This window comes from Sylvia atricapilla, chromosome 7, assembly GCF_009819655.1.
Source record: "Sylvia atricapilla isolate bSylAtr1 chromosome 7, bSylAtr1.pri, whole genome shotgun sequence".
In the NCBI taxonomy this organism is placed as follows: Eukaryota; Metazoa; Chordata; class Aves; order Passeriformes; family Sylviidae; genus Sylvia; species Sylvia atricapilla.
The window spans coordinates 10,262,381-10,286,730 of NC_089146.1; the positions used below are offsets into that span (position 1 = coordinate 10,262,381).

A 24,350-nucleotide genomic window follows, 5' to 3' on the forward strand; every position below is an offset into this window, starting at 1 on the left:
GCCCTGACTGCTGCCCACATGGTTTGTTTGCCTTTGTATGGAAAATTTCCAAAACCTACCCACGTAAGCTGTCTTGTGAGAAAGCACAGAAGTCAACCTTGCTCCTCAAACACAACCCCTTTCTGTCTTCCCAACACGCTTGCTTTGAACTAGCAACACATTTGAGAATAAACGTCTGCAGCTCTTCATGCATCGTTATTTCAGTGTGTGACCAGCAAGATCTGTTCCACTCCTGAGCTTCTTGGGCTGCTGGTGGGAATGTCCCACTGACTAGAAAAAATGAGATGGCTCTTTTTAAGAGAGGGCAGGGAGAATTGCTGGTGGTGGGTAGGGAAGCAGGGCCTGGACCCATCGCTTGTCAGCAGTTCAGTGATGAACACATTCCACCAAGCCAGTCTAAGACTTTCCACTGCATTTTGCCTAAAGAAAGCAGTAAAACCCTCTCAATGTCATGCTTTAGGGAAGAAATAAAGGTTATATCAACAGGCAGAGAAGCCATAGGAACTAGTGAGACAGCTCATATAAGCGTTGATTTAAGATGTTGTAATACTGTTTTCCAAATCAGAAATATAATATATAACCTTTGAAAGAAGGCAAGCTTAAGCGTCTATTCATACTTTGATGTGTGACAACTTGCTCACACTATTGTTCTCTGTAGAAAATGTGCAGTCTCTGTTTCTGTTTTATCTTTTGTTGTACTAGTCCTGGCATTACTCCAGCTGTATTTTGACATACATAGTGTCATATTAAACACTGCATTTTGAAAGCAGCTTCAAAATCTTTTCCATTTGCAGCAGAAGCACAACACATCATTACACTTGAGAGGTGTACCTCTTCAGCTGGATCAGCTAGGAGAGACTTTAGTCTCAGCTCACCAATTTTTCATGTAGGTGCATATGCTGTTTACAATACTCTTTCTTCTTAAAGATAATGTAAGCTGTCACATGAAGTACTCATGTGCTATATTACAATTCTGTACAGAGTACTACAAAACGTAAAATTATTACTGCTCACTATGTGCACAAATCTGCTTACAGTTCTTTTAAAACTACCTTGCTAAAACTACACAACCTAAACATGTACCTTTTCATTTTAATAATGTGGAAGTCAGTAGACAGGAATTTTCACTGTTCCTGCTGAACACTGGGTTTCTCATTCCCCTCCTGAATTAGTACCTGTCCATCTAGAAAAACAGGCAGCTGTCACTTTATCATCTTTATTTGTACATCTAGGCAACCAGGCCAGAATGTCGTGCAGCGTGTCAGGTTAGCACATAACAAAGGTCATTTCCAGCTGAACAAAGGCAACCAAAACCCTCTACCATATTGTGTTCCCCAAGTTTGTCACAGAAAATTAGGTAATGCTAATACTCCAGGAATAGCCACATAGATCTGATTTCATGGACCACTGACCCCTCAATACTAGAAATGACAGTGGTATATAAAAACCTATTTATATAAAATTGTCTGTCACAGTGCAGAACACCTCAATTACAGAATGTCCTTGCTATTAAATGCAGCAAACTGATATGCAGCTTACATGTAATTGAAGACAGCAGATTCATTTCAACTTGCAGCTAACATCATGAGCGTGACATGAACAAATTGTATTTTTACTAATTACAAAGTCAGTAAAACACTCCTTAGTGTCTAAAATAATACAGTTAACAAATAACTAGTTGGCAACTATATTGTGTTCTTCCCTTTCTTATAATGTTTAGACTTAAATAATTTCATCTTCACATTACCAGAGCAGATTCTTGCAGGTACAAGCCTTGTTGGGAGGAAAAGAAATCCCTGAACTTAGTTCACCAATAACAAATTAAACTGAATCTTATTATCATATACAAAAATGAACACTTCACAGATTTGAACCAGGAATACAGAATAGAAAGGACAGTATATGTCAGTTCCAGTCCTGTCCTTCAGGAAGAACTGGCATTTCTTGTGATAGCTGTCAAATATACTGATACCAGAATAAAGCTATTCACCGGGATTTTAGAGGGATATAAATCATTCTAAACTTGGTTGGCAAAAAGACAACTGTGTAACAGTTGAAAACATCATTGAAGACATCAGGACAGAAGGCAAGAATCAAGAAGTACTTAGTCAGAAACTAATAGAGCTGACATTCCCACAAAAGATTAGATGGAAAATAAGGATATTGCACACACATAATAAATGCTATTTACCAAAGGAATACCCTTTTCTCGTGTCCTCCAAAATGCCCAACGCATGGAGTCACCAGGAGGATAACCAATGCAGCCAAGCTCATCACATTAAAGCAAGAGACAGACAATTCCTGAACCTGTGCCATGTGATACACCCCCATGATTTTCCATTCCATTCCCTCCAGCAACAGCCTGAAAAACACTCTAGTTGCAGGCTGTTTCAGCAGCCACAAAAAAAGACAGACTCAACCACAAGTGAAAGATTGCGTTCAGAGTTTACTTTTTCCTTCTGGCAAGGGTAAAAGCTGGTGCAATGGCCCAGCAGGAGCTGTTTGACACAGCAGTGGAGGACACCTTGATGACAGCCACGGTACCAGCGTGGAAATGCCTGGTGCACAGGGAGGAAAACACCTGTGGCTTGGGAAGGAGAGGCTGCCCATGGGGATGTAGGCATGGGGCAGTGCAGTAAGGCTGAACCTGTGAGTGCTGTACCAAAACCTGCCTCTGGCAGGGGGCCTACAGAAGGTACCCAACACCTCTGAGAGCAGGATGTCCCACAACACAGCAGCCACCACAGCAGGGTCACAGCTGAGGCTGGTCACAGGACGGAGCCAGGGCTGCAGCCAGAAGAGCTCAGGGTCCTTGGCCACCCCACGACTGTCACCATGTGCCCACTTAGGGGTGGAGGCCAAGCACAGCCACCACAGGGAAGCACCTGAGAAGCACATCCCAGGAGGAGCCAGCTGAAAAGCAGAGCAATGTTTTATGTGCCACTACAGCACCACTCAGCTCGTTTCTGGATCTGTTCTCAGTATTACCAACCAAGCAAAAACTTACTGATGCCTTTCCCAAAAGGCACCCTGGTCTTTTCAGGGGGTGAACTCCGAATGCCAGTCCTTCACCAAATCTTTTCCACCCTCTCCAAGATGCCTCATCCCAGCTGCCAGCACCAGGGTGCCTCCTCCAGCACGCTTTGTTAATATAAGTAAATTACCAGGCATTAAGTTAAAAGCAAGACCAAGATCTGTCACTGTTCAGGCTCAAGGGATATTCAATTTCAACAGTCTATTTCAGCAATCTCAGCCTTAACACCTAAATTAAAGACAAAGTTAGAAATAAGGGGTGATCTTCCAAAATTCTAAATACAATCTGTGTTAAATTACTCATCTGGATTAATACTTCAGTATGAAACCTCCAAGAGATGCTCCACCAGCACAGTGATCCCAGCCCAAGGAGCTCATGCCAACAGACACATATGAAACGCAAACAAGGCTGTCTCTTGAGCACTCCCAGGATCAGGAGCCAGCATCCAAGGGGGAAATGCTAGTCTGCTCAAGGTAATGGCAACATGCCCATGAATTTTGGTGGAGCCGAGCTTTTACATCCGCCCATCTAAAAGGTAGATCCTGAATGGCAATAATATTTGTCATTCTTGTTGTAGACAACTAACATAGACCCAGTAAGCTGTGCTGGGAATGAAAAATGCCAGAAAGGTTTCATTAAGGTATTTTGTGAGAGGTTAATTAAGCAAGTGACATTCAGAGAAATTACTTAACAACCAGAGAAGAGGTAATTCTACTTATCCCACAAGCAAACAGCCATATTTTAAGTCAGTTCTGCAGCGCTGTTGTCTCTGCCAGCAGAAGATAAATGCATTTCTTCTGCTTGCTGCACATTTCTTCTGAACCTGCACATACTGTATAAACAGATTTTAGAGCAACAACACATATGCAGGGAGTTAATACCAGGCCTGCAAAACAGATGGCCCCACAAGCCCCAGACAGCCCTCCAAGCCATTACTTTGTCCTGCCATGTCATCTTCACCTTGAAAGGTGAAACAGGAATCAAGGAAAACGAGCAATTAATGTCTTTCAGGAAGAAGATCAATATTCCCCATGAGTTGTTCCTCCAAACCAAAAGGAGCCTCTGCATGCATGCTCTGATGGTGTGCCAGGCCAGCTGGTCTCAGAAATCCCAGAACAGCACATGTTAAGGCACAGGTTATTCCATGGAGCAGTTCAGACCAAGGTGCTCATAAGCAATCCAGGATGCAGCACCACTGCTCAGGCGGGCACAGCCTGGGCCGAGGGGCTGGCAGCAAGGCATCCAAGCTGCTCTGCAAGTCATTTCCTCTGCTGCCTGTCAGGGTCACAATCCAGCTTAAATTTACACACAAGTGTCCAATGTTTGCCAGAGACACTGTGCAAACCAAAATACTGTCACCTTTTCAACACAGCCTTCAGGGAGAAAATAATTGTGATTTAAAGCAGAGGGAAGATAGACTTTATCAGAAAGAAAACAGATAGGACCAATTAAAGTGAAATCACACAGCTGTAAGGCATCTTGCTAGAGCAGCTATGTTGGAACATCACTCAGTTTTGGGAGTTCCTTTGGCAGGCAGTGCTTGAGCCAGCAGAGGAAATTGATCCTCACTTCCCTGGCTCCTAGGGACTAGGGAGCAGGAGCCCTGGCTGGTTTGGGACAGTCAGTTTCAGATAATCCAGGTCTTCTATGCACTGTTCATAGAAATTCCTGGAATGACATAATAAAACTCACAGGCCTGTCACTATTTTAGTCCTAACTTCTTTTATTACAGCACTCAGGAATTGAATTTTTAATTTATATCTGTATATTGAACACATTCCTGAACATTCAATAACACTTACCTTTTAGAGACAGGATATGGCTTTATTGCTGTTTTAAGCCACACACCCAAATAAATTCTTTTTAATAAAATCGTCAACATTTTTGGAAACCAAATTGCAGCTATAAATGTAGGTGCCTTCTAAAAGCATGACAGAGTGCTTCACACACAGATTTTAGCACCAGATACTTCAAAGCCAGACAGAATACAAAATATAAGGCACAGTATTTTATACACATTTTTATCTGTGATAGAGAATGACTTTCAATGAGGAATTTCTCTGCTGAAATGGTTTCAACCAGGAAACAGGGGAAACTATCTGGAAGTTTCACTGCGCACAAAGCATTTGGGTGTAAAATCATCTCTGGCACACGTGTAGTCGCACAAAGCATTCCTCATTTAACAAGAAATACCTGGCTCTGCCTTGCCAGACCGTCTGTCTGGGTGCTGGTTTTAGGGACACGTGTTGAGCTGATCCCCCTGGCCACAGCAGCCTGCCCACAGCCCATCTGCAGAGGCCCCTCTCCCTACAGAAACCCTGCAAGGCAGCAATGGTGCCAAGAGCATTAGCCAAGCAAAATCACAGCTGACAGAAAATGAAGCACAAAATAGCTCCAGAAGACAAGAATACGGCAGGAGAAAGATTCAAAGAAAGTAAACAGATGAAAATAATTATAGGACAATTTCAGGGACAGTCTTTGGGTGGTTTACAAGGAAGCAAGACAAAGTTCAGGAAGAGAAAAGCAAAGGCAGCCAAAGGGTCTCAGCTACTCTGATAACAAGGAGAGAAATGTCACAGGGGATCAACACACTGTATTTAATAACCATTTGGGGCCAGGATGAGGTGGGAAAGATGGTGTTAAGTTTTTTATGAAAGATTCAAGCATTGGCAACGCAAAGACAGTAACTCCAAACAGTGAATACTGACTTTAACAAGCTCTGGAAGAATACAGTAAGAGAGGAGGAAGCAGCACCATTCCTTTTTGAACAGTGGGTTGACCTCAGCCAGGCAGCCCCAGAACTGCAAACACTGGTGTCACTGGTTGCAATGGAAGCTTGCAGGGAGGTCAGGGCCTCCTTGAACATGAGGGAAGTGTTGCTGCTTGTGTACAAACCTACATCTTTACAAAACCAGAGTGGACATTCGTTCTACATTCACGGGGAGAATGAAGAGCAATGCCCAAGACTGTGTTGGAACAGCACAGTCACTGAAGACACAATTCCTAACATTTGCACAAGGAAATGCTGTAAGCACGATGCCTGTATTGCCTCTTCCCAATGGAAACACAGCAGTGCATCGTTCCTGTTCTCTACTCCAGTCCCCCCAGGAGACCCCTCTGTTTGGAACAAGCACCTGCAGTGGTTTCATTGGGAACTGACTGGAATGGGAAAGAGATCAACAAGCTCAAATGCTTTCAAGAATGCATTAAATCTATCTGTGAGACCCAGCCAGCCCACTGAGGTAAAGGTAATGTTTACAGTGTGGTTTGAGAGCATGGAGTTCAAAAAGAACATCAGCCACAGAGAGCTCCTGCCTTATCACAAAGGCCTCTCAAATCACAAAATAACCTGTCCCAGGTATTTGAGGCACGCGGAAATCACACTCCCTCACTGCTCCTCTCCTCATTTACCTTGTCCTTTGTTTTCAAAATTAGATTTAATTCTCTTCACCTTGAAGGCCTCTCAAGCAATTACAGTGTACTTTCAACAATCATAAGAAACAGGTAAATGTACTCTGAAATCTGCTGTGGATAGACATCTGTTCTCTTAACTGTCCTAAATCACTGCTCCTTTCAGATGGAATTTATTATAAAGTTAGAAAGGAGCCAAATATATTAAACCTTTAAAATCCACACGAGTAGCAGAAATTCTGGTTTGTCTAGCTGCAGCCAGATGAATAAAATATTCAAAATTCCGAATATAAAACAAATATTGTAAGAGGTTAACTCCTTCATCTGGCAAGCCACTAAGCAAAAGAGTCTTTTCCAAGGAGGAAATCTGATACAAAGATACCCATGTCACACCCTAATATTAAAACTTCCATTCAATCATCCGTCAGCTATTCTAACAGAATCAAAATGCCCACAATAGACAGCTCTTTTAGACCTCTTAAGAAGAAACCTTCTCATTAGAAAACATCACTTTATCTCTCTCCCATTTATTCATCTGCCTTGTAACATGATGGAAACATTTATTAACTGGAATGCAAAAAAACAACAGTGCACCATTTAAGGATTAAAAATGCTTCTGAAGAGAAGAGTCACTATCTACAGGCCATTGCTACCTTATAATGCTGGGTAAATTCAGACACTGCCAGATTCCTTACATATTTTAGAGTACATTTCTTTTCCTTCAGTTTTACAGCTTTCACCGAACTGGACAATGGCATATTTTTCCCTTTGCATGCTGAAACTGGAACTGCTTGCCTTGGCAACAAAATCCTGTAATTTTTATCCATGCCAAAAGTGTCTTTCTTCCTGTATTATTGACCAAGTTTGCTGCAGCAAAAGGCAAAAGCTTGGTCAGGAAGCTGCATCACTAGTAGAAAGTGAAGGGCTCCCTTCTGAGGGTCTGCAAAGAAGAGTCAAGAGAAAGGAGTGGTGAAGATTCAGTGGGTTCTTTAATCAGCTTCCCAGTTTAGAAACAGTTGAAAATTGCCCAGATGTCAGCCTCTATCATCACACTCATATGAGGAACAAGCTTAGCACTTACTGTTCCCTTTTATTCCCCCTGTGGCTGGAGCAGCTCGCAGAAGTCTGGGGCTTTCACAGGGTACTTTCTGCTGGTGGTGTGCAAGTTTCAAAAAATGTGCACCAAGTCCCATTTCCCTGAGCAGGAAAATCAACAGGAGAGACTTCACTTTTCAGAAATCCTGAGATTCTAAGAATCTACAGAAATTCTGTCGTGCCAGTGACTTCTGGGAACAGGACTCAATTTTATGAGTTTTTAGCATTTCTCCTCATATTATCAAAATAACAATTTAAGAGAGAATTTAACAATTCTCCTCATATTATCAAAAAGGCTGGATGCCATTAAATACATGGAAGTTCAACTGCTGCTGAAATTTTGGGAACCAGGCTGTACCTCACCATACTTAGAGCTTTTAGAAAAAACAACTATAACAAACGGTATTGTAGTTCTAAAATCTGAAATAATACCAGCCTTCCCACCTCTCTGAATCTTTGTAGGAAAAATGTAAAGATATGGGCTCTTCATTAGGACTAACATTTGTTCCCATGCTTTTCTGTGGTCTTCTCTTTTCAATTGCCTTAACATCATCCAGATATCTGTAAATCTGTCCAACAACTTGCTTTGTATACTTCACAATGTTGGTGTTACACTAATTCCCTGGCTTCTCACTTCCCCCCTTTTTGAATAGGCACAACATTTGCCTGTCTCCAGTCTTGTATCTTCCCCGTCCTTCACATACTCAGAAATAATCTAAAATTTCACACTGCTACTATGGCTTTTTACATTTCAATTTTTCAGCCTTTTCTGACTGCATCCATTACTTGTATACCTTCTACATCATATAACCAACCAATCTTTAGTATTGTTTATTGTTTTCAACTTACACCTAGCATATTCATAAAATCATTCGCACTTTAAGAGAAAAAAGAACAGGCTGTTTATAAGGTCAAAACAAATGGAGAAAAATATCTTCATGAAATCATTAGAAATGATGAACCACAACTGACACATGATACTTAAAACTATTGAAAACTAATGACTCTTGCTTGTACTGACTGCCCCCAGCTCAGGTTTTTTGGTGGTGTCAGGAGAAAACAATCCTAGAACTTCTGAATGATCTCAGTTCTTCTGAAGCTAAGAATGAAGGGGATGATGAAACTTCAGCAGAGATCCAAGGGAACACCAGCACACCCAAGGACTGCTGCAAAGGGAGCTTTAACTGCTGCCTTTCATCTGACTTCACAGCACTGAAGACACTCTGGCAGCTGGCAAAAAAAGGAAGAGAGACTGTGCTGGAAACATAAAAGGGGGTAAAATCAAGGAGTAAAGTCCAGTGCTTGGACTCTGTGACACAAGCTGGGCACAGGGAAAAGCAGAGACCATCTTCCACCACACTCTGAAAACATGAGAGGTATGAGAAAGGAAAAATTGCACTAACGTACAGGCAAGAGAGAAAAGGCTTCTCAAAACAATGAATAACACGCATGGCTCTAAAGAAAACCATGGCTGAAAGTAACTCAGAAATTAAAAAAGTTATAGATCTACACATGTACTATGTAGTGCATATGTTAAAACGTGTGTGTGGGACCATAGGCCACAGCACTCAAATGGAAGAGCTGTCATTAATACCAGCTTAGTACAGGACTGCCCGTTCACTGGAGCGCCTCCCCTGAAGAAGCAGCCCCAAGGCTGAATCTGAGAAAGTGTTCCATGCCTCTCTGAGTGTGCTGTCTGCATGGCAGCTGGAGCACAGGATGAGCCGCCAGAGCCAGCAAACCACGCCAGCCACTCAAAGAGGGAGCTGCACGGGAGGGCAGAAAAGCAGGAATGCTGGGCCATAACCACCAGCTACACTCTGGGGTTAATAAGAGGAGGTGTCAGTTGACTTCTGTTTCCCAGAGTGGGTAGTTAAAAAGTAGGGGGGGGGAAAACCCCAGTTGTTTTTCTATCATTTAAGAGTTACTGCCTTCCTTTGTATCAAACACAGAAGCTGTGTGGCTGCGGCAGAAAAATCCCATTTGCAGAAGAGAGATTAGCTGAACCATTACTTTCCTCTGCCCTGAGATCTAACATGAAAATCTCTTCCTCTCTCCTTTCCCTCCCCCACTCTCAGGCCCCTGTAATTCATTTCATCATTATAAACGGTTAAGAGCATTCCATTACACTTTCAGATTATACAGTTTTTGCTCATCTATTTCTGGCCCTATTTGGTTGCCATATCTTGTGGTAGTGTTCTAAGCCACTCTTGTATTAGCTATTTGCTACACAGGCTCTAATTAAGACTAAGAGCCCAGGTGACAGAGAGAGCAATGAAGATAAAGGATTACACTTAACTGTACATACTTCAAAAAAAAAAAAAAAAAAAGGAAAAGAAAGAAGGCTGTGTTATACTCTAAGTTAAATTAACTTCAAGAATAAAAACAGGGCATATGAACTCAGGAGGTTTCACATTCCAGCAGCAAGAAAACAGTTAATTTCTCTCACTTCTCTCATATTGGAGTATCTCAAACTCTCCAAACTGGCCCTTAGTGAGCACTGCTCTCAGCAAGCTTTAAGCATTCCCACGGCTCAGACCTTTGAACCCCTCTGTGACAGTCCACAGTGACCCCAGATATGAAAGTGGTTCAAGGGATAGCAAAAAAGCCAGATTATGTGCAATGTAATAAAAATGTACATATATAAATAAAAATAAACATTAAAATGTACAACACCAGGTTAAAAATCCATCCTTCATATTAATATGCACACTGAGCCAAGAAAAGGATGGCCATGACAGTTTCATTCTTTTAAGTATCACATAATCAGGAAAATGACAAGATCTATTTGGAGTGTGGAGGGGTGAGTGGTGCAGAGATGGAATGCTTGTCTCTCTGAAGGTGTGCTGAATCTTGTTCATTTTCCCATTTTTGGACTATGTTTCAGATTACTAAAGACACATATGAAAAAAACAGTCCTGTATAAAGTCTAAATTAGAGCTGATGATTTTATCACACGGATTCCTAATTTCCTGGTAGTCTAATAGGATTAACCTGAACAAAACCATTGATGCAAGGGCACTTTCCATTACCAGCACTGCAGCACTCATCCAAAAGCTTCCAGCTTCTACATGGAGGTGACAGAAAGCCTAAGTGACACAGTGACCCATGTAAAGTCTGCCAGTGTCAGAGACATGTCAGAAAATGACCTGCAGGACCAGTGCTCAGTCAGCTGGAGGAAGAGTTGCTGCTCCCTCTTCAGTACCAATTTTGAGGGAAATTTCTACATAAACAAGGCAGGTATCAGACAAATCAAACATTTTCAGCCTGTAGCAGTGCAGAGATTCAGACCATTCTGCACAGCACTTCCTAAGTAAGCAGCACAGTTAATTAACTCTGTGTTGATTAATGGTGCTCTCTCACATCAAGAATTTATTGAGTCTATTATTATATACAAGGTCATAATTGCCAAACAGCCACAGCTAAATACCATTCCTTGCAGTCTACCCCTTAAGCACCATAATGTAAAATTAATTGGTACTTGTTAGTTAATTAATATGAAATATTTTAAACCATGGAACATAAAACTTAGCACTGCTCTTTTCTAAATAGACATGAATGAACAGAACTATTTAAATATCTTGGGAAGAACATCCTCTTTGGAATTGGGGTTGGATGGGGGGTGTCTTTGTTCTTTACAGCAGGCTTTTCTGTGCTCAGGCATTTACCAAAAGCACTCTACTTGAATAACTAGTCAGCAATTATTCTAGTTCCATGGTGCTCTAAGACAGACCAGCAAACTATGCTCTTATGCAAGAATATGAGCACCCACACCAAAATATCTCTTCAGAACAGTTATTTTGGAGTAGCTTCAGTAAATTTCCAAGCACAACTGAAATCAGCTCATAGCAAATAATCCAACTTCCCCTCAGCAACAAAAATCAAAAAGACATTTGAACTCCACTGTCCCTTCTGGGATCTTTAAATCCAGGGTTAGCCACTATTTAGGGAAAGGGCTGGCAGCATAACAAAGCAGACCCCCGCTGTGAAAGAAAGAAGCCCACAGGTTGGATCCTTAATCCTCAGGATGGGGAAGCAAATGCTTTGCACTGACATGGCCCCTTCCCAGAAGCAGGACATGGGCAACAGCCAATGAAGTTGCTCTGGCTTTACCCATCCTGTGGCAGCTCCCCCACATCTCAAGGCAAATCAGCACCCAGCCCTGCCTGGTGCTAGGGCAAGAGACCAGAGACAGCATCCCAAGCCTGGCTCTGTCACACAGGTAAAGAGAACAGACCAGGGAACAGACCCCAACCAAGAAAAGCCCCTTCTACTTATATTTCTGCAGGCAGTGTTACTACCCTCTAAGGGTTTGCTGGTAATGCAAAGCTTGTCTTCAACCCCGTTTGTTTCCCAAAAATGGGGCATGGGCAGTATACTGATAGGTATATCTAAATAAAATAGGTCTGACTGGCTTTTCAGCTTGGTTAAGTCAGACCTCAGCAGAGAGATGGCTCTTATGTTGATTCCATTTGTCATGCTATGAGCACCAGGGCTCAGCACAACTCCCTGGGACAATACAACACGCACGAATTTATGCAATAAGGCACAAGCTAGCAAGCTCTCGTCTGGCTGAGCAAACTGTTTATCCCTCTTTAGAGAGAATTACCCTACTGGCGAAACATCTACTGCGGCTTAAAAATATAAGCCACATGTTGAAGGTGCAATTAATGTATCAACTGAACACTTTGTTAAGAACAGGCAAAACTTTGGAGTGTTCTCTCCAAGTCTACTGTTTGAAAGCAAACAAAATACATCAACAGAAGCAGCATCAGGAATAAAACAGTCACAACACTACAGCTGGAACTGTACCCATAGAGATGAAGCAGTTATTTTCACTGCACTTTTTTATTTTTATGTTACAATATCTCAGCAAGCAGCAGTGCAATTCAGCCCAGCAGACTCTGAACAGCTCAGTAATCTCACAGGAAAAGAAAATGCATAAAGAGATTTTGTTACTTCTGTGGTTCAGAGCCTTCCCTATTTGCTTGGTCCTAGACAAGCAGCTGCACACAAGCCTTAGGAGAAGCTCTATGCTAAAGCTGTTTGAAGGCTTCAGGCACTGAATTACACCTGCTTGTCCACCTCCTTTTAATTTTTGTCCCTACCACAGAGCCAACTGAAGAATTCCCCAGACAACTGTCTGAAAGTGTGCAGTTCTTTAAAGGGTTGGAGACCATGTGTCTGCACAGAGTCATCCCTCAGGAGTCACACAAGGGTTTTCAGACAGTTGTTTGGAGCTGTCTTCAGCCAGCCCCGCGGGAACAAGAAGTGCTGAAGATCATGCGCCTGCTCTGTGGTTTGCCCTCATTTGTCTCTCCTTTTCCAGACAGCTCTCTGATGAATCACAAACCTGCCTTGGAGGGCACAAAGCATGCATAAAAACCCATTAAAGATATGCAAACTCTACCCAGGACCAGGAACCAGGAGAATCCAAATGCAATCCCTGATTAATTGAAAGGTGTGCCTATGCCTGTAGGAAGAGGATAAACGCAATGCTTCTGTAACCAGCTACCCCAGGTAAGTGCACCTGCCAAGCTGCAGCATGCAGGTGCTCCTGGGCTGTGTGATCTCCCCACTAGCAGTGGGCACTTCCTCAGAGAAGCCAGGTCTGGATAATTCACTCTTGGAGCTACACAGGTGACATGGCTGGTTTAGCTAGCTTACCCTTCTCCATGGAGGAGGGCAGATCTCTTCGGCTCCACTTGCTCCTGTTTGCAGAAAAAGAAATAACACTCCTCTGGGAAGCAGGGGTGATGCTCAAATTTACCAATTTTCTTGAAAATGCTTCTGGAAGGAAGAACTTCTTCTAATTAGAAACTAGATTACATGTCTACAAATATTTACCTGCAATAAACAGAGCTCAGTGAGAAGACATGGGTGGGGTTTCTGAATGGGTTTGAAATGCCTGCTTTGTATTCAAGTGCATTACCTGTGTTAGAATTGAATTTAAATGTACTGATCCCTACTTAAGCAGGTAGCTAAATGACTCGAACATGGTATGGGAATCAACCAGCACTATGTTACACCACAAACATTTCTGATGAAGGACTGTGTTGTATCCTGATGAGTTTGTAGTGTGCCAACGGCGACATTTTTTTAATGGTGTTTTCAACAGCTGGACTCAATGACCTTAAGGGTATTTTCCTACCTAAATGACTTCATGATTCTAAAACTGCTAAGTTTGAGCCAGACATGAAATAGACCTTGTGTGAAATGAAATATACCCAAAGGGAACCATCTAATCCACTGACAGTAAATTCTCAGATTTGAGAGGCTAATCTCCATTTATCTGAATGACCCAACTTCATGTGTATGTGCGCTCCATGGCAGAGTCAGGCAGTCCTGGATTATTAGGACATTTAGGCTAAACAAACACTATTGATGCATAACAGGCTGATCTCACTTTTACCATTTGAGCTGCCAGGACACAGTGCTAAGCCTATGACACAGGATTAGTGACCAAAGACAGCCACCCACAGCAATCAGCCAGAATAAGTCTTCACCTAGCAGGTGACCTAGAAACCATTTCCTAGCAGAGCACTAGGTCTTAGGCAGCAGCAATGCTGATTTTACAGTTTACAGAACAAATATGTAAAAAACCCAATATGTTCATTGAATTTAACACTGTACTATGACAACACCTGTCACCATTCATTTCTCACCTTGCAACATCATGAGATTGGCATCAGCCCGCAAGGTAAACAGTGCTAAAACAACCCGCAGGAAGGAAGGGCATCACTGTGAATCAGCCACTGAAAGAGGTAAATCAGGAATTGGCTTTTGCTCTGTCACCAGCCCCCTTCTCAGCCTGACTCAAGTCACAGAGTTTCTCCGCAGTGCAGTTCTCCAGCTGTGAAAAGGGTAACAAGCACCTTCTCTTGGCAGTGCCATCAGGCAGCAGCACTGCACCTCCAGCTACACAGTGCCTGCCTTCTCATCTCATACCTCCTGATCTCTGCCACAAATGCCCAGGGCAACTCTTCTCCTTCCACCTCACTCTCTCCAAACTCTAAAGCCACCCTGGCAGCTTCTTAACAAAAAATAAAAACAATCTCAGATTCATGTCCAGCCAAGTTTATCAGAGCCACAGGCTCCTCTTGCAGAAAACCCCATCAGAAGCTGGGCCACATCTCCTAAACAGGAGCAGGATTATGCATATAGCTAAAGGATCAAGGTTTATTTACACTAAAAGAAAAAAAATTCCTCATACTAGGCTTGATTCATGCCAAGCAGGGTGCAACAAGATCACTCACCTAAGCCTGCTCCTCTCAAACAGAGGCAATGCTTGCAGAACCTGGCACATCACACTTACTTCATCAATAGAACACTTTGGAAATGTTCCTGGAGTCAATGACTAAAGAAGTCCCCCTTGTGATTTTAAATTGGAGATAAGTGCTGCATGTTGCATTGGCAATCACATTAAAACAGCTGGAAGAATAAGTTTTTTCAGGCCCTCGTTCTTTAATTTTTTACCCTGGGCATGCTAAACAACTAAAGACCACACTGAGCAAACCAGTGTTTTACCAGATAATACTGTAGGATTCTAGCTCCAAGATGCCAGGCTCCTTGCTGGCACCAGCTCCCACAGCAAGAGGGCTGTCTCCAGCAGTGACACCAGCCCAGCTGGTGACACCTGACAGCTTGGTGTACCCATCTACTGCTGCCAGCAAGGCCCAACAGCACAGGCACGGCTTTGCTGTGCTGCCTTACTGCACAGAAAACTAAAGAAGTAACTTTTATTTCAAAAACCAAACAAACCAAACACCTAGAGAGGCAAGAATAAAAACACTAGTGAAAGGGACATGATGTCTGCCTTTATCTCAAAGAAGTATGGGAAAAATAACTTTATACACAGCAGCACACACAGCAAGGCAGGTGCTGCTACCAGTGTGTTACTATAAATACAAAGCAGCTTCCCCATATTCCTGCAAAGCTGGTCTAGACTTGATACTGCCAAAAGCAAAACTTCATTCAAGGATGAGATTTCAGAAGGGGATCTGTGGCCCTTTCACCTTGGAAAGACAAGGAGCCTATCATGTTAAAATGATGCTGTGATAAAATGGGTTATGTTCTCCATCTGAATGGTATTATCTACATTATTAATGGTGAAGTGCATATAAAAGCTTATTGATGTTCATACTCATTTCCTTTCCCAGAAATTATTTGATCATATTTAGAATGTGAAAGCTTGTGCATCTAATAGTGCAGTTGACTGATGCTTTCTTTTCAGCTGATACACTGCAGATACAATACTTGATTTTTACATTTTAACTCCTAATTTTTTGTAAGTCACATGCTCTCTACTTCTGGCAATACTTCATTTACATGTAGTTAGAGGTATGCAACCAAGCAGACACCAAGCAACTGTTTTGCTAAAGCTTTTGCATGGAAAAAGGACACTTGTTTGAGCAAAAAGTCTATAAAGTTACAAAGGCTGCAAGATGGGGAAAAAAAAGGCCATAAAATGAGACCCAAAAAACTGCCAGAATAAAAATCCTAAAGTTAAAACAGAAAATTATGAATCCCTAGAGATTATCCGCAGACTTTGTGCCATTAAGGATACCAACACATGGCCCTTGAAGCAATCCTACACATACGTAATTCAATAACACAAGAGTTTTCCATAAGAAACCAATTCCTTTAGGGAAAGGAGCTGAAGCCTTAGCTCAGTAAATAGATACCATCAGGTACATCAGTTAAGACCACATGCAGGAGTTAACTGCTCTGGTTTTGCCTACTTCCTCACAGAGATGCTGTAGCATGCAGCTGTGAGGGGGAAGTGGGGCTTTCTGAGGGCATTCTCCCCAAGTACTCTTCTAAGAACAACAAAGCAAGCCTTGACAAATAACTCCAGCACAAAAATGCACATCCGTGTATAAAAACCAGCTCGTAACACAAAGAACAAACATCAAGCAGACAAGCCTGCTAGGCCAGGAGGTTCAGCACTGCATGGAAGAAATTCATTCAACAGCCTCCATTTTTGGTCGTACATCTGCAGAGAGGAAAGATTTTTCTTCCCCCAACAGCAAAACACATGCAAATGTCTGTCATCAAAAAGCACACGCTCTTTCAGAATGTCACAATTACCTAGCCACAACTAAATGCTGTAATTTGTTGACCAACTCCTCGCAAACTTCCAAGAATGACCTCAAACCCTTGGTTGAAACTGCAAAATAATTTCTCCCCTTTAAATGTAATTTTGTAATGCTTTGATTCCCACCCATCACCAGGCTGAAGGGTTCCAACATGCTGCTACATGTTTCTAGTGCAGCAAAATAAAAAAGGCCGAAGCCACAGACAGCAGCTGTGGGAACTTGCCAGCCCAAGCTTTCCAGCTAACAAAAAAAGTGACAAACGACAGATATGTACTTCTGGAAACAAAAAAGCTTATTTAAATACGGGAACTGCCAAAAAATGCACTAAAGGGTTAAACTACAGAGGTAGTCCGTCAGCAAGTTTAGCTCACCTGTATCTTCTGCAACATACACAGGCCATATGTGAAGTAGAGCACTCAAGAAAAGCAGGAATAAAAACAGAGGAAATGCTCAATGCCATCAGAATATACTCTGAAACATTCTCCTAACAGGCTTACACCTACACTATCTGGCTCCTGTAGGCACCATGGGTTGGACTCCATGACCTTGGAGGTCTCTTCCAACCTAGTCATTCTGTGATCTGTTGACTCCAGGTTAGCATTAGCACCCGTATTAGTACCACTGAAAGGAAAAAGATTCTGGACAGAGATTAAAGAAAGCCTAAGAACACAGTATGCTAGCTGAAGCATTAGTTATTAGCCTGAAGACAGCAATAACTCCAACAGTGGCTCCTCAAGAGTATGCTGCTCATTCCACAAGAAAATATGTTAATGGTGGGGCAGCTTCAGGAAGAGGAGAAGGCACTTGGCCCGGCTCCTCCCTGAACAGACCGCAAAGCCAGCACAGGGAAACCCTTCCATCAGCAGCACACGCCAGCTTCTGCCTCCCTGGGCAACAAACAAGCAGGATCAGCGACACACAGACCTCTAGAAACAACGCTTTGAAGTTTTCTCGGCTCCCAGGGCGTTGTGTGACGGTCGGCAGCACCGCTGCCAGCGGCACGGAGCCGAAATGTCGCCCCAGGGGAGGTGGCACACACGGCCACCGCGCCCGGGCACCGGCCGCCTCCACTGGGCACTGCCATGCCCAGCTCACGGAAAGATCTGCCCACCCGCGAGCCAGGACCCACATAAAAACAGCACCTTCCTGGAACCAAGCCACTGCACAAGCACCCAAGCCGGGAGCAGTGTTTATTTCTCTGCGAAATGTAGCCATGACAACGACATCTTCATTTAAGCGATGAGCGGGAGGAGGTCATGAGGCACCTGTCAGGCATGGATAAAATACCGCACCTCAGTACAGGGGGGTAAGTTCTGCTGGATGCCATCTGCAATTCAAGAAAACTAACACCCTAACATGACAGGCACACCCCCCTCAAAACAGCCGGGCATCTAGGCACAACCACTCCAAACCTTTCCAGCATTACCAAAGAGCAAACCTCTGGAGGATTGATTTCCCTGCTAAAGAAATATCTATCACGTACTTGAGCATGCTCTACCACACAAGAAATTCTGACTGAAGTGCTTCTCTTTTACCTTGAAACAAGTTATAAAATTATCAGGAAGTGAAACACTGAAGAAGCTGTGACCAAAAAAAAAAAAACTTAGAGAAGCAGCTTCCCTTTCAAGGTCTCTTTGGTGACCCAATGCCACCTCCTCTGAACAGGACCATCCCTGGAGGCATTTACAAGGAGCAGAGGGACAAAGCTCAGTGGTGGTCAATACCATATGGCAGCAACCATCATTCCTACAGCTCTGAACAAGGCCAGGAATTCTGGCACATCCCAGTTTTTCTAAAGGTTTTATTTTATTTTAGAAAGCATGGATCCATGTCTCTCAGTATGCATGATACTAGGAACATCATGGCTCTAGAAAGACAGTGGCAGCCAGTGGAGTTATTTTGGTCCAACCACATTTTCATTTCACACAAAATAATAGAGACACGCTCCTGTGGGTAAATTCCTCCTCCTTCCTTCCCCACAATTACCTTAGTTTTGTGGCTGAGTATTTTGTACTAACATGGATTATCTCTTTCTGGCTGTAAGCCCTTTCAAAACCACTTAGAAGACTGCAAATTAATATACACACCTTAATATTATCTAGTCATAATACGAGGAGGGGAGGAATCATGGCACCTCACGCCACACCAAATTAACTCGTGGGCTGCCTGTGGCCACGGGGCACAGGTTCCTTACTCCTGTGTTATACAGCAGATTCAGAGGCATTTTCTCTGACGCTTTTACATGTCAGAGAGAAAGGACACACAGAAAGACATTATTGTCAATTGAATGATTCTGGAATAAGTTAGACACAGCATCACTTGGAAATGCAATTGGTTTTGTTAGGAGACTATTTGTTACTGTTGTATTCATTTTGGTTTTAAGAGTGCTTAGACACAAGTCCAGCCTTTGCCCAGCAGATTTTTATGATCTTTGACATCTGTTTAAAATTATTTAAACATCTGTTTAATGCTGTTTCTCTGGGACCATAATAAAAAAGATCCCGATGGTCAGCAAAGAACTGTCAAACACAGGAAAACAATTGGGAAAGGGAGAGAAATAGTCCTTTCAGTTCTAGTCACACTGCATTACCCTCAGCAATCAAGGACAACAGGCAAAATACCAGGAGACAGGATGAGGGCTTGTAGTTAATAGCAGCCTAAGTACATACACCACCATTTATCTGGCCTCCATTACCCTTATGCATGCATATGCATGCTTGTGAGGGCAGCTTAAAAGTAATTCTGTTGTTTTGTACATACAGGGCCTGGGCTGGTGACACTGAAGGCACAGTAAACTATGGCCCTCCAGGTGCACTGGCCCCAAGGCTAGCTAGAGCCTGTGTCCATCTCAGATTGATAGCAAGCTTCTCACTGGATCTGGCAGTGCAGGCATGAAACCCCCAAACACTACATCTCCTAAAAGCAGCTACACAGGCTGCACTTCCTAGCTAACTTCCCACTTTATTTTTGTTCATACAAAACCTCCCCAGTGTCTAAAACAGAACGATACAATTTCTCTGCAAGCATGCACAGCTATTACCAACACCAGGCAATGGAGAGCTTGCATCAGCCTCTGACAGGCATCAACGCATGTCCCACGCACAGCCCGCTCTGACGGGCACAATGGGCACATTTGTGCCACGGAGGTGAAGGCAGAGCTGGCATCCCAGAGCAAACAGCCACGCACAGAGTCACTCTGTTGGCTTTAAACAGAAAGAAGATGACGGAGCCAGCTAAAGAGACCACCTGCAGGCCTGGGGGCAGAGCTGGCAACTCTGCAAGGAAGGCCCCAACTGGCAAGGCAAAACTGAAAATGAAAATGAGACGGAGACACTACAGAAATTTTAGGTTCCTCCAAAATAAATTTCCAAAAGCTGAATCACAGAGGTTTACATATAGATTTATTTTAAGATATTTTGCCCTCTCACACTGTGCTGACAGGAGCAATTGTCTGTTTGCTGCCCAGAACCAGGAGCAGAAACCCTAAAGATGAAAAGCACACTCAACGGAACATCACCTACCAGCCTTTCTCTGGAAAAGTTTGCAAGTGGCAAACAAACAGTTCTCAAGAAACCAGGTTACTTGGTCCAAGTATGAGGAATAAGCTGGGCAAAGAACTGCAGACAGCAAGCAGAGAGAGCGGCAGCAGGAAGAACCCTACATCTGCTGATTACTCAAAGGATAAGAGAGGTGGGTCCAGGCAACAACTGCTGCTCAAAAAGCAGCCACAAAAGTCACAAGCAAATCAATACCTTCACCCTTTGAGCGTGCCACTCACACCTGAAAGCCTCTGGCTGCTTTCTTGTTGGAGCACTTGTCTTCTGCTTCTTCTGGACTCTAGCTTAATTGCAGCAGCTAGAGGCTTTATCATAAACAATTGTACTCTCACAAAATATAAAATATTAATGCTTATTGAAATTGAAAAGGGAACAGTATGGCAGTAACTCCTAGAATTGAAAAGAAAAAAAGGTTTTTTCAGTCCTTGAAATAACTTGCACACTTGCTGTAATTAACATTCATTGCAGAGATGGTTAAAAAAAAGGACCAGATAAACGTGTTAAGATTAAGAGCAAGTTCTGCAATTTGCATATGACAACAGAAATATTAGAATATCAGAATGTTTACAAATGCACAGACACCACTATGCGCAAAGATTATAAACCCATGAATTAGTTTAAGTTTTATGAATTATTTGAGCTTTTTGTCTACTTAACATTTAGTCATTTAAAAGTGACTAGTTACAGGCCTGAAAGAAATTAATCTAGAAATGAAAGATGGTAGAATACACTTCCTGTGGTTAAACCACTTACAGGTTTCTCTTGGCTCAACTGATGAGTGAATAATTACCATCACTGGAAGCAAATTCAAGCAACCTACACTAATGCTAAACTCTTAAACTAAGCTCTCCTGCCTAACAAGTGAATGCAGCTAAAAGAATTGATAATCTCTTTTAAGGTTTAAGTGTAGCAATACTTGAGCACCTTTCAGCTATATCAAAAAAGCAGCAACTATTAACATCTCTGTCTGTCTTCAAAGCCTGTCTGAGAAGTGGTGTGATCAATTTCTCATCCGTCTGAATATGATGTGTGCTGTTAGATACACTTGGTAAGAAAAGCCAAGCATAGAGGCAAGGAGGAAACAGAACACTTAAGAGAAAAGCATGTTTAAACTGTCAGCAGGGGAGGTTCCCTAGTCATCTCCTCCATGATTCTCTCCTCACTGGTCAAAAAAGTCATGGATCCAGAAGGAAGCATGTGCTACAGAAATCCCAATGACAGGCAGAGAGCTCTTGGTTTCAGAGTCAACCTTCCCTGAGCATCACAGCTCAGACCTGAAGCACCTCACACTTGGTGCACAAAGAGCAGCACACAGTCACAGCAGCCCAGGTCCACCCTGCAGGGATGTGTGGAGTGTGCCTCATACTCCACATCTCACTGCAGGACATTGTGAGCTGTGGCCTTTGGCGTTTAAGAAAAAGGAAACCATTTCCTGAATCGCTGCAAGTTATCACTGTCACAGTTGCCTCAATCTTCAAGAGCAGGAAGAAATGCAGAAGGAGGCTGCTCCCACAACCCCAGAGAGCCTGAACACAAGCAGGAGTTGGTACAGGAATGCAAATCTTCCCAGACACATTATTCTCCGGCACAGATTCGCCTCTGTTTTGACTAATCTATCTATAACCACACGAGGCTGCTGCTACTGTGTCTCTCTCTCTGCCAAAGGTGAGTCAGCCTGGGGACAGCACTCCTCCAACCTGATGCAGAACAGAAGCAGGGCTTGTCCTGATGCAGACAGAGCTGCTGTGGTGCAGCCCCGGTGCCTTGGTGACGCTGCTCAGGCTGCAGGTGGGAATAGCCACCGGCAACAGCTCCAAGCACACAGAATCAGGCACACAAAAACTTCTGCCCTCTGTTTAAGAGGAAGCACCACAGCCAGCTTTGAATGTGTCCTCCCGCCCTTCCACTCTCTCAGAAGTGAAAGAAAAAGATCTGTTGAAGAAAATTAAGGACATAAAAAGAGATCCAGTAGGATGGGTACAACTAGACCAACATATCCCTCTGTAAAAACCAGGAAACCTAAATCCACAAAGAAAAATTATCAGCCTGTCTCATCATGTCACAGACCACAGCCTGACCAGGAACAATGACGAACATTCACCAAAATTCTGAGCATTCTCTAAGTAGGCACACTGCAGAGGTGTCACAGCAGCTCTGAGGAGCCTCCTCCCTCTGCTTTGAGGGTTCTTAGAGAAGATAAAAAGGGAGAATCCTTGGACAACAGCCTATCATTTTTCTACAGCACTACAGACTTGGTCTACTACCATACAGGCATGGTCTACTTGACTAAATCTATTTTGACTTCCACTGCTGCTCCTGAAGCAAAATTTTCGCTGTAAGATGTCAGCAAAGGTTTAAAAATGCTAAAGGCAGTAAATTCAAGGGCTTCACTAAACATGTAAAAAGTACCGAAATGGTACAATTTTGGTGCTTTGTAACACATGTATTTTTAATATTAATGCTTGTTTGCTGTTTGGATTTTTAACACACAGCTCCTACCTGAATCTCCTTATTTATGGGACTCGATCTGTGCACCACGGGATAGTGAAGCCTCATGGTGTGAAACATTTTCTTTGCCAGTCATAAGCATCAGATCTCAAGATGAGGATATTCAAGGGACATGTCAGGAGGCAGCCTGTAAATTCTGCCTTCTGTTACACATGGAAACACATTATAGCCTGGTTCCACAGTATCGCTTTCACTTTAGAAGCAGCTTTATATCATTTGCTGTTTTCAAAACCCTTTTCAATGTGCTATGTGGCAGCTTTGTGCATGTAGAAGATTTCTTTTTGGAAAAACATAAATAGACTGTGAGGAAGGCTTGTGATCTCCAAGTACACATATTTGGAGAGGGGCTGGCTGCAGGCAGTCCGTCTGAACCCCGCAGGAAGGGTCTGAGGCTTGCAGGACACCCACGCTTGCAGATCACAGGCAGACCACGCTGAATTAAAAATAGCAGATTAAAGCACGCAAAATGTGTAACAGTTGGTAGAGTATATGGATAAACCAGGATGTGGGAGTCATAATATCAATTTACTAAATATTTATAAATGCTTCTAGCCAGCAGCGATAAGAAATACTTTAATACTGATCGCAGCTGTCTGCCCATCGCTAAATTTAACACGATCCAAGTGTTAATACTACAGGTTTTCCTAGTAGCCTGTGAAAAACGGCCAACAGCTCATCCGAAGAGTCACTTGCTAAGTCAAAAAGAAAAATTATTTCTCCGTATGGTTCGGCAGCGAAACGATGGAGAAAGCCAAAGGAGCGACAGGCAGAGCCGAGAGGCCTTTCGAAACGAGCCGACATGCAGCTCCATGGCAGCCCGCCGACGGGAGATGTCAAGGCTGCAGCGGGGACCGCGGGGCGGCAGCTCGGCAGCGACGGGCGCCCGGTCCCGGTCCCGGCTGCCGCCACCGCGGCGAGCTGCGCCCGGCCCCGAGCCCCGGCCCGCCGCACGCAGACAATGTCCGCCGGCAAGGGGAGAGAGGCATCGGCGGCGGCTGGCGGGCAGGCGGCACCACACGGCGCCCCCCGCCAAGGGGCTCCCCCGGCCGCCCCCGGCAGCGGGAAGGGCCTCCCCCGGCCGCCCGCGCCTCGCTGGGGGCTGAGGCTGAGCCCGCCGCCCGCTCCCGCCCGCCCCGCGGCGCCCACCTGGTCGGCGAGCTTGAGCACGGCCATCCTCCGCCGCGGCTCCCGTGCACATGCAGCTCCCGCGACGGGCGGCGAGCGCGCCCCGCGACCGGCGCTGCTGCGGCGGCGGCGGCTCCGCTTCGCGGCGGGGCGGGGGCCGCCTCGCCTGGTCCGGCCCAGGAAGCAGGGGCGGGCGGGCTGCCGCGCACGGCCGCGCCGCCACCGCCGCCTGCCGCCGCCGCCTTTGTTCGCGCCGGCGGCCGCTGCCGGAGCGGAGCGGAGCGAGGGCCGCCCGGGGCTCTGGGCGCCCCCGCCCCGCCGGGCAGCGCGGGGGGCGGTGCCGCCGGACCGGGGATCCGCCCCGCGGCCCGGCCGGGAGCCCGGGCACCTGCCGCACGCCGGGCAGAGCCGTGACGGGAGCGGCCGCGGCCCCTCAGGGGCACGGCGCTGCCCCTCGGGCCGGGCGCCCCTTGCCCGCCGCCGGCGCTGCCCCGAGCGCCCCGCGCTGGCCTCAGCCCTGAG

General features: G+C 44.4%; 1 protein-coding gene across 5 annotated transcripts in view; it reads right to left on the minus strand.

Annotated features, from left to right (window-relative positions):
* ANKRD44 (ankyrin repeat domain 44) overlaps window positions 1-24,119 on the minus strand; it is a 130,349-nt gene extending 106,230 nt beyond the window's left edge. The window contains exon 1 of one of the 5 annotated variants that reach the window (XM_066322570.1): window positions 23,850-24,119. In XM_066322570.1, coding sequence (XP_066178667.1) covers window positions 23,850-23,876 — 27 coding nt within the window. In that variant the 5' untranslated portion in view covers window positions 23,877-24,119. The remainder of the gene's footprint in view (window positions 1-23,849) is intronic. The other 4 variants (XM_066322567.1, XM_066322566.1, XM_066322569.1 and 1 more) reach the window with 4 other exon arrangements.
* Between the last annotated feature and the right edge of the window lie 231 nt (window positions 24,120-24,350).